At 39.9% G+C, this 17,401-nt stretch overlaps 1 protein-coding gene across 1 annotated transcript in view; it reads right to left on the minus strand.

Moving 5' to 3' along the window:
- The window catches only part of SPAG17 (sperm associated antigen 17), a 3,638,922-nt gene that overhangs the window by 348,945 nt on the left and 3,272,576 nt on the right, over positions 1-17,401 (minus strand). The window contains exon 43 of the mRNA XM_044071485.1: positions 6,992-7,114. Coding sequence (XP_043927420.1) covers positions 6,992-7,114 — 123 coding nt within the window. The remainder of the gene's footprint in view (positions 1-6,991; positions 7,115-17,401) is intronic.

Consider the following 17,401-nt stretch of genomic DNA (forward strand, 5'->3'; position numbering starts at 1 on the left):
TGGAATAGTGCACTGATCAGTAATGACCAATTTAAAGCTTGTCCCAGTGAGCAATTTCAGGCTCAACATGGTGACCAATTTCAGGCTCAGCCTGGAACTGCCAGTATCAACCTTCCTGGGGATGGGCACAGCATTCTGGCCAAACAGAGGCACTTTCCCCATCCCTCCTCTCAGAACTGACAAAAGTGTCTCTCCCTTGCGCACGAAGGGCCCTCCAGCAGCCACAGAGGATTTATCTAACCCTCAGTCCACACTGGCAGTAGGAACTACAAAAAAGGGATCTGAAGAAAAAGATGAGTGGTCCGAGGAACCAGATTTAGCCACAGCACTGTCATCCATCTGCAACTGAGGCAACTAGCAGCAAAAGCTGCTTAACAATCTTTTTTCATTTGGGCTGGAAGAAAGTACAATTGAGGAGCTGGCATGTTGTTCCTTGGTCAAGCTGAAAATGGTGCCAGATTCCTGGGAAGCTTAAAAACAATAGTTAGTAAAATAGGTAAGGTATAAAAAAAGTAACTTCTTCCCAGGGAAGAACACAGTCACCTCAAAAAGAAAACTAGCAACAGCTTTTCTACAAAAAAATAGTTTTAAAACAGCTTTTAACAGCCTTTTACCTTGAAAGTAAAACAGTGATGCTCTCACTTAAGTGTATTAAAAGTTACAAGACAGTCAGCAAAATACTTTCTCCTAGCTTAAAAATAAAGTGTTTATTGAAAAACTAAAGTTTCCCTGATAAAAAGTAAAGTGGAAGATTTTAATCCTGAAAGGAACTTATCTATTCAGCTAGGGACCAGTTCTAGCAGATCATCGATTCTTGAAAGCACACAGAGAAGTGCACTCTTCAGCAGTAGGAATGCTCTGAAGGGCTTGGCACCCAAACCTAACTATAATAAAAAATTATTTTTATTTATTTATTATTTTATTATTTATTATTTTTTATTAATAAAATTATTTTATTTATTTTTTTTAGCTAATAAAACGGGACAAATTCCAATACTACCAGTCTGCCCTAGACTCCTCACAACACAGCCCCAAACAATTCTGGTCCTCCATAAACTCCATCCTCCACCCAGGTAAAGTCAGTACCCCTCCCCCTAACATCCCTCACTCCTCAGAAAATATTGCTACCTCATTCAACACACACTTCACCCAAACCATACTATCACTAGCTAAACAACACAACCCCCCTCCCCTCCAACCCACACCTTCAACTAGTAATCTCCCCACTGCCTTCTCTTTTTCTCCTGTACCTACCTCCAACATAAACCTTAACTAAACTTAAACCCACCAAATTAGCAGCAGGCAACCACCCAAGTGAATACCTACAAATCGCAGCTGATGCTCTGGCCTACCCAGTATCCATCTTGATTAACCGATCTCTGTCAGAAACTTACGTTCCTACATTGTGGAAAGTCTCACATATAATTCCCCTCCACAAAGGCGGACCCTCTGCAGAACTAACCAATTACCGCCCCATAGCTATTCTCTCTCCACTCTCCAAAATACTAGAGAGATGCATACACTCTCAGGTCTCACACTACCTCCTTACTAACAACCTCCTTTCCAGTACTCAGCATGGTTTCCGACCAAACCATAGCACCACCACTGCCTTACTCTCCTTTACAAACACTATCCTTCAGCATAAAAACAATGGCTATCTCTCCTCTGCTACTTTCCTAGACCTATCTAAAGCATTTGACATGGTCCCACACAAACAAATTATCTCTGTCCTCAATAACCTATCCTTCTCGCAATCAGTCACCAACTGGTTTCAGAGTTACCTGTCTGACCGCCAACAATCCATTGTATGGCAGAATGACATATCTCCCCAACTACCTGTCTCCATAGGGGTTCCCCAAGGATCCATCCTTGGACCCCTACTTTTCTGTTTACACCAATAATCTAGCCTCTGCCACCAAACATGGCACACTCATCCAATACGCAGATGACTCTACCATCATCTGCTCAGCCCAGTCCCTACCCAAACTGCAAAAAGTCACACAGGAAGCCTTTTCCTCTGTTGAAACATGGTTATCCGATGCCCATTTAATACTCAACCCAAGCAAAACTAAACTACTCATCTTCCAACCCACCAAACATACTCAAAACAACTCTCACTTTAACAACACAGCAAAAGACAACACCACTATATACCCAAATGAACACACCAAATTGCTAGGAGTGGAAATAGACAATAAACTAAAATTTGACATTCACATATCCATGACCATAAAAAAAGTCCACTCAAAACTAGGAGCATTATACAGAAATAAACAATTTCTCACCAAAGCAGCAAAGATTTCAATAGCAAATTCCCACCTTATCTCCACCCTACTTTATGCCTCTCCAGTATATACCAACCTAAGGCAATGTGATCTAAACAAGCTAGAGACCTGCTACAACAAAATCGCAAAATTCACCACAGGGGCATCCTACCGTAGTCACCACTGTCTCTCACTTGCTGAACTGGGCTGGCTTGAACTCCCTCACCTCCTTCAGTGGTATCAACTCTCACTCACCCACAAACTAGTAAACCATCCACTAAATGTCCCATCCCTCCAGAATCTACTCCAACCCTATTGCACCACCAGACCACTAGGATCCAGCAACAAAAATCACTTGCAGATCACTAAAGCCAATAACTCTGCTGGTGAAGCACTATTCTCTTGCGCCATAGCCAAATTATGGAACTCACTCCCACCCACAATTACCTCCGTACCATCATGCACCAACTTCAAAACTTTATTAAAAGCGCACCTAAAACATGCTGGCTATGCCCTTGCAACTCCCACTCTAATATCATCCACCCCATCCAACTACTACCTTTCACCTCCACTAACTACCTTGATGATAGCAAGCTCAGATGCTCATAAGCCTAGTACTTATTATACAGCAGGAACTTCTCATTGTTACACTTGTTAATGCCTGTTATGTACTTCACAGATAAAGATTCTAGTTGTCTACTGATGTACTATGTTCTTCATCTGTAAATATGTTGTAAGTAATTTCTATGTTAAATTGTTAATCACTATGTAATCCAATGTAACTACTGTCTGTTTATTTTACTGTGGAGCTTTTCTCCCCGGGCCTCCGCTGAAAATGGACCCACGTCCAGTCGGACACTCCCGGTCAACAAATTTAAATAAATAAAAATAAATAAAAATAATAAATTTTGAGCTGACTAATGGTTTGGGCATATAGAAGGTGTACTGAAGCTTTGGAAGCTGTCTGGTTATATCCTGTGCATGATATAACCTGTATAGATGAGGCTACTGCAGCAGTGATCATAAAGATGAACATCATATGATTCATGGACTCTAACCAACATGCCTTGTAAAAGATAGATCATGTTTACTAAATGTTGTTGACATTTTGAAAGAGTCACAGAAGTAAGCACTAGATGTGGGTAACACTGTGCATACAGCTTACCTCATTTTAAATAAGGATTTTGATATTACATCTTTCTTTGGTATAACTAAAAAATGGTCAGTTAATAATATAAATCAATATATAACCCACTAAACTGCCAACTGACTCACTGTTATACACAACTCTGTTAAAGTTGATGGCACAATATCCTGCAAGGGACTTATCACCAATGGTGTTACCCAGTGATCTGTTTTGGGACCACTACTATTTGCCATCTACTTCTCTGATGTCAAATCTGACCTTAAAGAAAAATGTAGCAACAATTTGTATGGCAAACAGTAACTTTCACAAACCTACCATGTAAATGACACCCCAATTAAAAAAGACAATGAATTCACAGACTTAGGCACTTTCATGAATAACAAATTCTCCCTTTACTACCATGTATCCATTGTCATTACAAAAGCCTTCCTTGTACAGAAGAGCTACTACAGCTGCCTCTCTGTCAAAAGAGGTCATCATTCCATTGTGCTCATCCATCGCCAAGTCTTTTGGTATGTAGTTGTCCAAAGACCTAATCCAGCTTGAAAAACAAAAAAACATCAGTTCACAAAAACAAAAACAATAACAACAACAAAACTCTTGTGAATGTGCTCCCTGTATTATCCAAAGCTTCTAAAAGCCCCCTAATCTAATCTATTACAGACTCTACCTAAGTGGTGATCTAAGCCTGGTATACAAAACCATAAATTACCCAATCCTGCTTGATCTACTACATAGTGCAAAACTAGTAGTAACCCAAATACAAGACCAAGGAACTAAGTCTATACTGTATCATGAATAGGACTCTTTGGCATGATGGTTATTATCTCACTCAAAGTATTCTCCACCTCTGCAACACACTTCTGCTTTCTGCAAAACAAAACACATCTCTCTACTCTCCAATCTAACTTGGACAAATGGGTGGAAAAATTACCTCAGAGCTAGCCCCTATCCCTTATGGACAGGTGAAGTAGCTAGTTGATTGCATCAGTGGGACTGCAGTGGCAAAGCTTTAAAATGCATAACTGCTCTATTGCCTAGTAACAACCTATGAACCTTTACTGATTTAATAACTATCAAAGTGCGGTCAATCCATAATAAACAGTGCTCAAAAGAAAGAGCACATAATAATTTACTTACAAAGGCTACATTTAACATTCAGAAAAAGAACACAATCCAATATCATAAATGACAAACTGCAAATTATCTTACTTTTCTTAAAATGTTGACTTTCTGGGAAACAAACCCCAGACATAAATCACAAGTAAAGATCCACAAACACCAATAATTCATCAATCATTTACATTCTTCAGTGGGGACAAAGGGTCCCCATCCTCTCTTCTTTCGCTTTCATCCCTGCCTTCTACCTTGTACCAAATGATTGATGCAAATCACAAAGATCCACATGCTTCAACAATTCACCAGTCACTCATGTTCCCCACTGAGGGCTTCATTCCCCATACCTGTTCTGTCTGGTGGTGTGAGATCACTATAATATTGAAGATGGGGAATATTCCCTTTTTCCTGTATTATGCAATCTTGGAATTTGAACATTTAAGTAGCTTGAGGTGTGGGAGGTGCAGTGTGACATGTCCCCCTGCATTATATGATTTTTATTAAAGTTATATATATTTTTGTATTATTTGAGTTTTGATTATTTTTTGTTAACCAGCTGTATATTGACTAAGATACTAAGATGGAATTGATTATCTTATAACAATCATATATACATATATAGGTGCAAAACTTTTTGTTGAAGTAGCTTTTCATCGAGAGTACAGTTGATCAAAAAACAGCTGATTGAAAAGTACTGTTTTTTTCACCATGAGATCGTGTTATATTGGGGATTGGGGGTATATGCCCTTTCTCCTCTGTAGTGTGATTTTTGCAGATTGTGTATACAATTAACAAGGGGTGGGGTGTGCATGGGGGCTTGCTACCTTGCAAAAAAACATTCTGTGTTGTTTTTTTTTTTTAATCCTTTGCCAATTGAGGTTTACATTTTCAATGGGAAGCAGTCAATCATTGTAGGAGCAACTACTTTCCATTTTGTTGCAAGGTTATGCTTTTATATATCTATATCTATGTATGTGTATATATATATATATATAAATATATATATATATATATATATATATATATATATATACATATATATATATAGCTATCTAGCTCTGTATATATATATATATATATATATATATATATATATATATATATATATATATATATCTATATATACATATACATATATATATATATATATATATATATATATATATATATATACACACACACATGTACATACATAGATATGTACACACACACACACACATATATATATCTATAAATATATATATATGTGTGTGTGTGTGTGTGTGTGTGTGTGTGTGTGTGTGTGTGTGTGTATATATATATATATATATATATATATATATATATATATATATATATATATGTATGCATGTAGGTGAGTGTTTTTGTTTACATGCATGGCATGCATTTTCTCTGACCTTGGTAAGGACCACATAGCATTATGAAGGTAAGGGAGTGGCACTGAAGAAAACTGCAATATGACAAATATGTCAGCAGGTGGCAGCAAGGAGAATGTAAATTCAGCCAGCCTTAGTACTTTTTAAACTACAAGTTGTGTGATATGCAAGTTTGTATGCTGAAGAGGTATCTTCCCAATAAGGCAGTTTTCACAAACTAAGCTGAAAGAATATGATTTACAAAAGTAATAAATCATCACTGCTACACAGTTTAGTAATCGCTGTCTCAAAACATCATTAGATTTTGTGTTCTTTAAAACTGTTAATTAATGGACAAAGTATGTGCTACCACAAATCTATCAATGAACTTCAGTTATTGGGAGCCTCACATAAGAATCCACCAAAGAGTAACATGCATAAACATACTATCAGCAAACACAAGCATGGACATACTGATGGTGTTAACTCAGCATCTTTAGGAAGGTAATACAGTTGTCATTTTTTGAAACATTAGTGCTAGCTTCATGATTGCTCAGTTACATTTTTAAGTTGTGAGAAAGCGTCAACATCAGTTTCAGCTTTTGGCCATAGCTTTAGAAACACACATGAAGGTGGAGCTGGATTACAACAAACTGCACAATTCATGAATCATGCCAACCAGATTTTATTTAGCAGATGCCTCTAACTTAAGCCACAGACATATTTCATCAAGCAAAGCTGTTTAGCAGATGCATTTTCTGCTAAATTATGCTCTAGAGATGAGTAGTGCAAATGGAGACTTTGTATTTCACTTTCTATGGAACGGGAGAAGATAATATTAATATCTGCTATGGAAAGACAGCCCTTCTGAGAAATTTGCCTTTAGTTTCTCATGTCATACTTGAATTCAAAACTGTGTTGATAAAGATAAAACATCTTTCATGTAATCATCTATACCCATCATCTAATCGGAAGCAGTTTCCCTCGCTCACTGAGTTACGTGCTAAAAAATAATATAAACAAACTAAACAAACGCAAAGTGCTTTGCCTTGGCAATGGTGTGACATTTATTATTCAGCAATTTCATATATGCATGTATGTTTCATTACCTGTTTTATTTATGTGATTGTTGTACTCTGTCATCTGTGGCAAAGGCGTTGCAGGTCTTAAGGAGGTCAAGCTGCTTTCAGTCTTTACAGGATGGTCTGATATTAGACTCTGAGATCTACTTCCTTCAAATATAACAGTAATTATATAATGTTATTCAAAACAATTTGATAAACCTTTCACGGCTGTTGATGAATTAACACAGTTGTAATTTTGTATAGATTTCTAAGCCTCATACCACCATAATTAAGGCAATGTTAATCTGCAGCAACCTTTAGTGGAATGATAATGTTGTTACATATTTTGACCTAGTTTTTAAAGATACACAACACCAATGGCAATGGTGTAGAATCTGCACCGTATGGTACAAGAGACTCAGGTTATGTTGAATTGTTTAATGACTTCTGAAGAAAGTTGAGCATGCCTGCTTCACAATCCATTTGATTTTGCCAAGGTTGCCTCCTGACGTGGCAGATTTTGAACTTATGGTTTGATTGTTTCATGACTGTATCTCACAAAAGTACACAGTGATCATGTGGAACTGTTGCCAAATGATTAGTTTGTGCTGGTTCAGTGCAAGGTAAAGTCCAAAATGATCAAAGTGGAATTGCTGTAAGTACCTACCTTGGGTAGAACAGCACAGGATATGGGGGAAACCTCTGCTGCTCAAAATTCTTCCTTCCTTCCTTCTTTCTTTGAGATGGAGGACAATACCTGCTGGATATTTCTACCAGCTATAGGCTCAGCCACCAAACTACCAGCCAGAACAGTCAATGATGGGCAAAGGTATGACCTGACCTATACAGATAGACAAACCATATCTTAATTCTGCACTGCCACACTGCTAGCCACTGTGCAAAAGACCAAAGCAAATGGGAAACTGGAGGGAGATGCAGATACTGCTTGGAAAAAATAAGGCAGGGATGTTCTGGAGGTTGTTGGCATTTTCTGGAAACCACTGGCTCTTCCAAAAATAATACTTTGAATCAACCACCCAAACCAATCAGGACTGCTGGTTATTCTTAAGCTGAACATAAGCAGTTCAATTGCTTGAACATAGGTGAATCTGAAAGAACATCTGAAGGTTCATCTGAAACTATTAATGGAGCTAAAACACCAGGGATTTATGCAGCGCTATAAAATGCTTTTATAGTTTAGCTCTTAATACAAATTTATGAAATTTCTCTTTTCCCATTTAATGGGGGAATTAGTCTGAATTAATAAAATGATCAAATCAAAGCATTTATCTTTTGAAATTGTCAAGCTGTTTTAGTGTTTGGAAAATGCAATGCTTGTTGGTTTTAAGAAAAAAAAAAAAAAAGAAACAGGACTTTAACAAATACAGCAGTATGAGTTTATAAATTGTAGGCTTACCAGTGATGTCATTTTTCTTTAAATAAGTTTAGCTTGGTAATGTTATGTAATATAACTATTGAGTATGCATGAATAATTCTTAGTTGTTTAAATATTACATCTCACAAGACACTAAAGATGGCTGCTATGTAACTTTATAATGACGTAAAATGGGTAACAAAATCATGTTCAAGAACCTTATTAAGTTTTATAACTGCTATACATGCATTATATTCCCCTAATTTCCTCCATACATTGTAATCTGACCATAATTCAGATGGCTTGCCTATCAGAAACTAGACTAGTTAGTCTGCAACAAAAACGTGTTAAATCTGCAGACAAAGTCACTTCACTCCCTTGTCCCAAGTATTCTCTCCATCTAGCTGCTTCACTCTACAAGAAGTGAAACAACCCACTACCTAAAGAACTTGTACAGCTGAAGTTTACTTGCAATTGTAAAAGTTCACAAGGAAAAAATACACTGAGTTAAATCTATTGAAACAACCCACTACCTAAAGAACTTGCACAGCTGAAGTTCACTTGCAGTTGCAAAAGTTCACAAGGAAAAAATACACTGAGTTAAATCTATGTAAGACAAATTCATAGACTCAGACTAATAATTTAATTTGTTAAGTCATGCACCAGTATGTTCTGTTTGTAATGTTGAATCTGTTGAAAGGATATCCCCCCCACGTACCCACACTCACAGGCCTTTTACTACTGAAGGTGAAGCTAAATTAACACTTCAGCATATTTTACTCTTATCAATGTAACAGATCCCTGGAAAAGACATTAAAAAGCCCATAACTATAAAATTAGATGCTGTGACTCAGGTCACGTGTTTAGAGTTCAGTCACCTTGTCTTTGTCTCCAGGAACATTTTACCTCACTGATTGTTTATGGTGGTATGTGTGTGTGTGTGTGTGTGTGTGTGTGTGTGCATGTGCGTGTGTGTGTGCGTGTGTGTGTGTGTGTGTGTGTGTGTGTGTGTGTGTGTGTGTGTGTGTGTGTGTGTGTGTAATAGGTTCATAGGTGTTTACTAGGCTAACGACCACAAGGGCCTTTTTAAGCCTAGCCATGCATCTCAAATCTAAGAGAAGTTCTGATACCCTTGATATGTGTAAGCATGGACCTGGGTGATGAGCCATTAGCAGGTTACCTGTGTCCATTAGAGACATAGGTGCTAAACCAGGGATGAATTTCTGGTTTCCTATCCAACTATCCAAGTTGCACTTGAATTGAGTTAGGGAGGAACTCTGCTTCACATGGATTGTTAGAGGGTTTAGGAAGTTAAGAGGGGGGAGGTTAGTTAATTAAGTGCTCAGGCTCCAACCCTGTATCTTGGCTAGAGGAGACAAGAGCCTTAATCCTCAACACTATTTACCAGACCCTATGATGTGGATGATGATGACAGGGTTTGATAACTGGTGTAAAGGATTAAGGCCCTTGTCTCCTGTAACAAAGATACAGGGTTTGAGCTTGAGAACGTTAATTAACTAGCATGCCCCCATCTAACTAGTGCACTATATACAGCATGCCCCCATTTAACTAGTACCTTTGCTGTTTTTTTACTTGGAATAGCTTCTCTAGCTTACCCTAAACAAGCTTAAACTGTTTTTTTAGCTGTTTGCTGCATTATTTTAATATCTGCACTTAAAGTTACATTTTAGTCGAATTTGATCGAAAGTTTGTTCGTTTGTTTGTTTAATTTAAATGTTGAGGCTGCCCACTAAAGTGTGCTAGCCTGTGTAACTGATTTATTACTGTCTCTGCATTTTCTGTGTGTTTCTATTTAAAAATAAAAAAAACAAAAAAATAATCCTTGTTTTCCCGCCTCTCCTCGACTAGTTTAGACCAGTTTACAGGCATTGCTGTATTCTGGGTTGTGGTGTAGTTCCTGTGTTGTCCATTACCTTACTTGGATAGAAGGAAGTTTCTTTGCTCACCAGTGGGAGTGGGGAGCCTTGAGCAGCTTACCTGTCCCTGTAGGAAGTGACCTCAGCACAAGAGCTGTAGTAATTGGTTGTTTTGGACCATTTCTAGCTCTTTTGAAGTTCCCTGTTTAAAATCCGCCTCTGGGCGTTTTTTTCTGGCTATACTACTCAGACAAGCTCCTCGTGGTCCTGCAGAGTGGTCCTAGCTACAGAGAACTCAGAAAAGCGACTACTTTCTGGATTTAAGTATCTTTGCTGTTTTTACTTGGAATAGCTTCTCTAGCTTACCCTAAACAAGCTTAAACTGTTTTTAGCTGTTTGCTGCATTATTTTAATATCTGCACTTAAAGTTACATTTTAGTCGAATTTGATCAAAAGTTTGTTTGTTTGTTTAATTTAACTGTTGAGGCTGCCCACTAAAGTGTGCTAGCCTGTGTAACTGATTTATTACTGTCTCTGCATTTTCAGTGTGTTTCTATCTAAAAACAAAAAAAAAAATAATCCTTGTTTTCCCGCCTCTCCTCGACTAGTTTAGACCAGTTTACAGGCATTGCTGTATTCTGGGCTGTGGTGTAGTTCCTGTGTTGTCCATTACCTTACTTGGCTAGAAGGAAGTTTTGTTGCTCACCAGTGGGAGTGGGGAGCCTTGAGCAGCCTACCTGTCCCTGTAGGAAGTGACCTCAGCACAAGAGCTGTAGTAATTGGTTGTTTTGGACCATTTCTAGCTCTTTTGAAGTTCCCTGTTTAAAATCTGCCTCTGGGCGTTTTTTTCTGGCTATACTACTCAGACAAGCTCTTCGTGGTCCTACAGAGTGGTCCTAGCTACAGAGAACACAGAAAAGCGACTACTTTCTGGATTTAAGTATCTTTGCTGTTTTTTTACTTGGAATAGCTTCTCTAGCTTACCCTAAACAAGCTTAAACTGTTTTTTAGCTGTTTGCTGCATTATTTTAATATCTGCACTTAAAGATACATTTTAGTCGAATTTGATCGAAAGTGTGTTTGTTTATTTAATTTAACTGTTGAGGCTGCCCACTAAAGTGTGCTAGCCTGTGTAATTGATTTATTACTGTCTCTGCATTTTCAGTGTGTTTCTATCTAAAAACAAAAAAAACAAAAAAAATCCTTGTTTTTACGCTTCTCCTCGACTAGTTTTGACCAGTTTACAGGCATTGCTGTATTCTGGGCTGTGGTGTAGTTCCTGTGTTGTCCATTACCTTACTTGGATAGAAGGAAGTTTCTTTGCTCACCAGTGGGAGTGGGGAGCCTTGTGCAGCCTACCTGTCCCTGTAGGAAGTGACCTCAGCACAAGAGCTGTAGTAATTGGTTGTTTTGGACCATTTCTAGCTCTTTTGAAGTTCCCTGTTTAAAATCCACCTCTGGGCATTTTTTTCTGGCTATACTACTCAGACAAGCTCCTCGTGGTCCTGCAGAGTGGTCCTAGCTACAGAGAACTCAGAAAAGCGACTACTTTCTGGATTTAAGTATCTTTGCTGTTTTTTTACTTGGAATAGCTTCTCTAGCTTACCCTAAACAAGCTTAAACTGTTTTTTTTAGCTGTTTGCTGCATTATTTTAATATCTGCACTTAAAGTTACATTTTAGTCGAATTTGATCGAAAGTTTGTTTGTTTAATTTAACTGTTGAGGCTGCCCACTAAAGTGTGCTAGCCTGTGTAACTGATTTATTACTGTCTCTGCATTTTCTGTGTGTTTCTATCTAAAAACAAAAAAAAAAAATAATCCTTGTTTTCCCGCCTCTCCTCGACTAGTTTAGACCAGTTTACAGGCATTGCTGTATTCTGGGCTGTGGTGTAGTTCCTGTGTTGTCCATTACCTTACTTGGATAGAAGGAAGTTTCTTTGCTCACCAGTGGGAGTGGGGAGCCTTGAGCAGCCTACCTGTCCCTGTAGGAAGTGACCTCAGCACAAGAGCTGTAGTAATTGGTTGTTTTGGACCATTTCTAGCTCTTTTGAAGTTCCCTGTTTAAAATCTGCCTCTGGGCATTTTTTTCTGGCTATACTACTCAGACAAGCTCCTCGTGGTCCTACAGAGTGGTCCTAGCTACAGAGAACTCAGAAAAGCGACTACTTTCTGGATTTAAGTATCTTTTCTGTTTTGTACTTGGAATAGCTTCTCTAGCTTACCCTAAACAAGCTTAAACTGTTTTTTAGCTGTTTGCTGCATTATTTTAATATCTGCACTTAAAGTTACATTTTAGTCGAATTTGATCGAAAGTTTGTTTGTTTGTTTGTTTAATTTAACTGTTGAGGTTGCCCACTAAAGTGTGCTAGCCTGTCTAACTGATTTATTACTGTCTCTGCATTTTCTGTGTGTTTCTATCTAAAAACAAAAAAAAAAAATAATCCTTGTTTTCCCGCCTCTCCTTGACTAGTTTAGACCAGTTTACAGGCATTGCTGTATTCTGGGCTGTGGTGTAGTTCCTGTGTTGTCCATTACCTTACTTGGATAGAAGGAAGTTTCTTTGCTCACCAGTGGGAGTGGGGAGCCTTGAGCAGCCTACCTGTCCCTGTAGGAAGTGACCTCAGCACAAGAGCTGTAGTAATTGGTTGTTTTGGACCATTTCTAGCTCTTTTGAAGTTCCCTGTTTAAAATCCGCCTCTGGGCATTTTTTCTGGCTATACTACTCAGACAAGCTCCTCGTGGTCCTGCAGAGTGGTCTTAGCTACAGAGAACTCAGAAAAGCGACTACTTTCTGGATTTAAGTATCTTTGCTGTTTTTTTACTTGGAATAGCTTCTCTAGCTTACCCTAAACAAGCTTAAACTGTTTTTTAGCTGTTTGCTGCATTATTTTAATATCTGCACTTAAAGTTACATTTTAGTCGAATTTGATCGAAAGTTTGTTTGTTTGTTTGTTTGTTTAATTTAACTGTTGAGGCTGCCCACTAAAGTGTGCTAGCCTGTGTAACTGATTTATTACTGTCTCTGCATTCTCTGTGTGTTTCTCAGCACAAGAGCTGTAGTAATTGGTTGTTTTGGACCATTTCTAGCTCTTTTGAAGTTCCTTGTTTAAAATCCGCGTTTCCATGGCTTTGCGCGGTTGTGCGCATAGTGCAGCGCCGGTTAAACAAGGTTAAACTTCTTCTGGCTCCGCCAAGTCTGCTCTTCAAATTTTCCCTTAAGGAAGCTCTACTCTTAGTATAATCAGACTACTCACTATATTATAAGCCTAGCACTTGTTCTCAAAACTTCTCTACTAAGTAAGCACTCTCGTACTAAGTAAGCACTACATCCACCTACCACCTCTGTGAATATCCACTTCCCTTAAAGGCACAGCACTCCCTTATACTGTTCTAGCATGTCGAGTGGCAGATTTCTGGCGTCCACTCCAGTTCAGCTGGTAAATCTGGGTATCTTGAGACAATGCTACAATTGTCTCATGTACACAGACAACCATCTCCTCCTCCCAACAAACACAAATACATGTGAGAGATGCAACTATATAGCCAAACTGGTGGCTGAACACTCTCAACTCAGGGCTGGCACGACCAGACAGGAGGAGATGGTAACCACACACACAACAGACCCAGTCCCACATAGACCTACCACAACTGCAAACCAAACACATAAAAACACAAAGACATACTCGGAGGCTCTAATAAAAAACTTACCAAAGCAACAGAGGCTCCCAAAGCAGACATCCAAAAACCCACCACCTCAAAACAAAACACATGCAACACATACTTCAGTAAATCAGTGTGTCAATCAATCACAGCCCTTAAGGCCAAACACCATGCCTGATACACTAGTAATAGGTGACTCTATAGTCAGACACACTGATGTCCCGCTTACCAGGCTGAACAAGGAGAGGGTGACTGTGAGCTGCCTATTGGGAGCTAGGATCCGCCACATAACACACGCATTCAGGTCATTCCAAAGCAAGTACAAATATGACTCCGTCATTGTCCATGCTGGCATGAATGACCTGAGACGTACCTCCCTGGACTACATGAAAAGAGACATAGAGGAGCTCTCTGATTATGTAGCCCAGGCTGGTATGACTCGGACCCTGAGCAGCATCTTGCCCTCACCAAGAATGATGCCACAATACAAAGACAAGATGATCAGCTTTAATAAATGGCTCAAGTACTGGTGTCATTCTAAGGGGATCCAATGTCTGTCTGCCTGGGATGACATGTTGGACAAGCCACGCTGCTTCGCAAGGGACGGCTTGCATCTGTCACCACTGGGCTTCCGGATATTGGCTAAGGCTCTTGCCACCCCCATAGTGCCTTTTTAGGCAAGGCTCAAAAGACAAACCCACCTCCTTAGAAAACAAAAATGGAAAAAAACTAAGGGTAATGCTGCTCAACGCCAGAAGTCTAAATCTCAAGATGCAGGCTCTCGATGCACTCCTCAGTATGGAGAACATCGACATCTGTGCAGTAACTGAAACCTGGTTCAAGGCTCCTGAGAGCACCCCAGTGCTACCAGGCTATACCTCGTATCATGCTTTTCGGCCCCAAAACCCGGGCCGAACCACAAAGGGAGGGGGAGTGTCCATATTCATCAAGGACACCCATACCTCCAGGTTAGTAGCAATACATGAAGCATCAGAGACCATACAGGTGCAACTAACCATAGGCAAAACTGCTATGCAACTGGTAGCATATTACAGACCACCCTCCCAATCTCAGGAACCCCACTCAGCCTTCCTGAAGACATTGGAGGATATGAATGTATCACAAAATACCATCATACTGGGAGACTTCAACTACCCAAACATAGATTGGGTACATTATTCTAGCCCTAACACCCTAGCCCAAAGGTTCCTGGAATTCATAAATTCAAATGCACTGGAACAACTAGTCACCTCTCCCACTAGGGGAGATAATATACTAGACCTGATCATCACAAACATGGGGACAAAATGCTCCACACCAGAGGTATATCCCTCACTAGTGAGATCTGACCACAAACTAATCACCATGGATATACATATCCCACCTCCACCCCCAGCACAAAAGACCACAGTGAAAAACTTCTCAAAAGCAGAGACTTCACTCTTCTTAAGACTGAGATGGCATCCTCTAAGCCCACTGGGCCAGTGGATACCACGTCCCACAATGCCGAATCCTTCACAAATGCTTTCTATGGACATCTCCAAGAATGCATGGATCATGCAATCCCAAATAAATCCAAGTCCCTCTCCACCAAAGGCAAATGTCCTGTCTGGTGGACCTCAGCCATTAACAAATTGTATAACAAAAGAAGGAAGCTACTGCACGACAGAGCAAAATCCCATAAAGGGAAGACATCTCTGATTAACACTAGCAGAAAACTACGTTTTCTCATAAAAACTTCCAAGGCCAACTTTGAGAGAAAAATCGCTAAGGACACTAAAGATAACCACAAAGCCTTCTTCAGCTATGTTAGAAACCTGGGCGGAAACCCTCAGATATGCTCAGAGTTAGTTCACAACAACAAAAAATACACTGAACCCACAGATATTGCCAACATTCTGGCTGACAGGTTCAGTGCAAATTTCTCCCCTCCCCCACCCCCAAAAGAAGAAATACTTATCCCAGCTGAATGTAATCTCCCTGTCATCTCAGATGTCCAAGTGAGAGCTGCCCTCAACAAAGCTAAAAACACAGCATCAATGGGACCTGACGGTATCCCGGGTTGCGTGCTACGTGAACTCCAAGAGGAGCTAAACCGGCACATAAAAATGCTATTTAACCTTAGCCTTACTACAGGATATGTACCTGAACACTGGCGTACAGCAACAGTGGTCCCACTACCTCCCCATAAGCTTAACCAGCCTGGTCTGCAAAACTATGGAAAGAATCATTATGGAACTCATAAACAGAGACATTGGGGACCTACAGACACTTGACCCCACCCAGTTCGGCTTTGTAAAGGGCAGATCCTGCCTTTTGAACCTGGTTGACATTTTCAAAACAGTCACTAGAGCAATTGATGAGGGCAAAGCAGTCCATACAGCCTACCTGGACTTGGCTAAGGCCTTCGACATAATACCCCACTCAGGCATCATAGATATGCTCAACAGCTTAAACATAAACCCTTATGTCACTAGATGGGTTGCAAACTGGCTAAAGGACAGAACCCATAAAGTTAAAATCGCTGGAGCAATGTCTGACTCAAAGCCAGTCACAAGTGGTGTCCCACAGGGATCTGTCCTGGGACCCCTCTTGTTTGGCATTTATTTCTCAGATGTTAAAGCAAACATGGGAGGGTTGTGGCTGACAAAGTTCGCAGATGACTGCAAACTAGGCGCCATAGTCGATACACCAGCGGGCACATACATCCTACAAAAAGGCCTCACAGAAACGGACAACTGGTGCCGGAGTCATGGCCAAATGCCAAAAAATGTATAGTCATCCCCTTTGGGAAAAACAAAGTACCCACAAATTATCACATAGACAGCAACCCACTGAGTACGGAAAAAGTAATCAGAGACCTAGGGACCCAAGTCGACAGCGACCTCTCATTTGACACCCACGTTGCCAAAGTGGTTAGAAAAACATTCTACCTTGCACACCTTATCATGAAGGGATTCACATCCAGATCCAAGGATGTCATTGTACCCCTATACTCCTCCCTCATCAGACCCATGATTGAGTACAATGCCCCATTTGGTATGTACCTCACCCGGCATTTGCAACAGCTGGAGAGACCACAAAAGTACCTCACCAAGAGGATCAAGGGTCTCCAACATATGTCTTATTCTGCCAGACTAAAGAAACTCCAGCTCTATTCAGTAGCATACCGCCTGCTCAGAGGTGATCTCTGCCTGATGTACAAGGCCATGTCCAATCAGGAACTGATGGACATGTTCCACCTCAAAAAATCCAAATCAATCAGAACCACGAGAGCTAAAGACTTAAACCTCGGCACAAGTATGAATAGGACATGCTGGAGGGATAGATTCATAACCCAGAGGCTTCCCATGCTCTGGAACAAGATCCCAGTTCATGTTAGGCAGAGCCTCTCACTGACTCTCTTCAAGAGAAATCTTGATGAGTGGATGGGAGATCGTAAGTTTACCCCAGGGGTCACATCTGTGTCACTACTAGACAGGGGCACAGTAAACTAATTCTTTTATATAAGGGGACGTTCACTGTGTCACTACTAGTCAGAG

This window comes from Protopterus annectens, chromosome 5.part0 (assembly GCF_019279795.1).
Source record: "Protopterus annectens isolate FY-2018-M chromosome 5.part0, PAN1.0, whole genome shotgun sequence".
Lineage (NCBI taxonomy): Eukaryota > Metazoa > Chordata > Ceratodontiformes > Protopteridae > Protopterus > Protopterus annectens.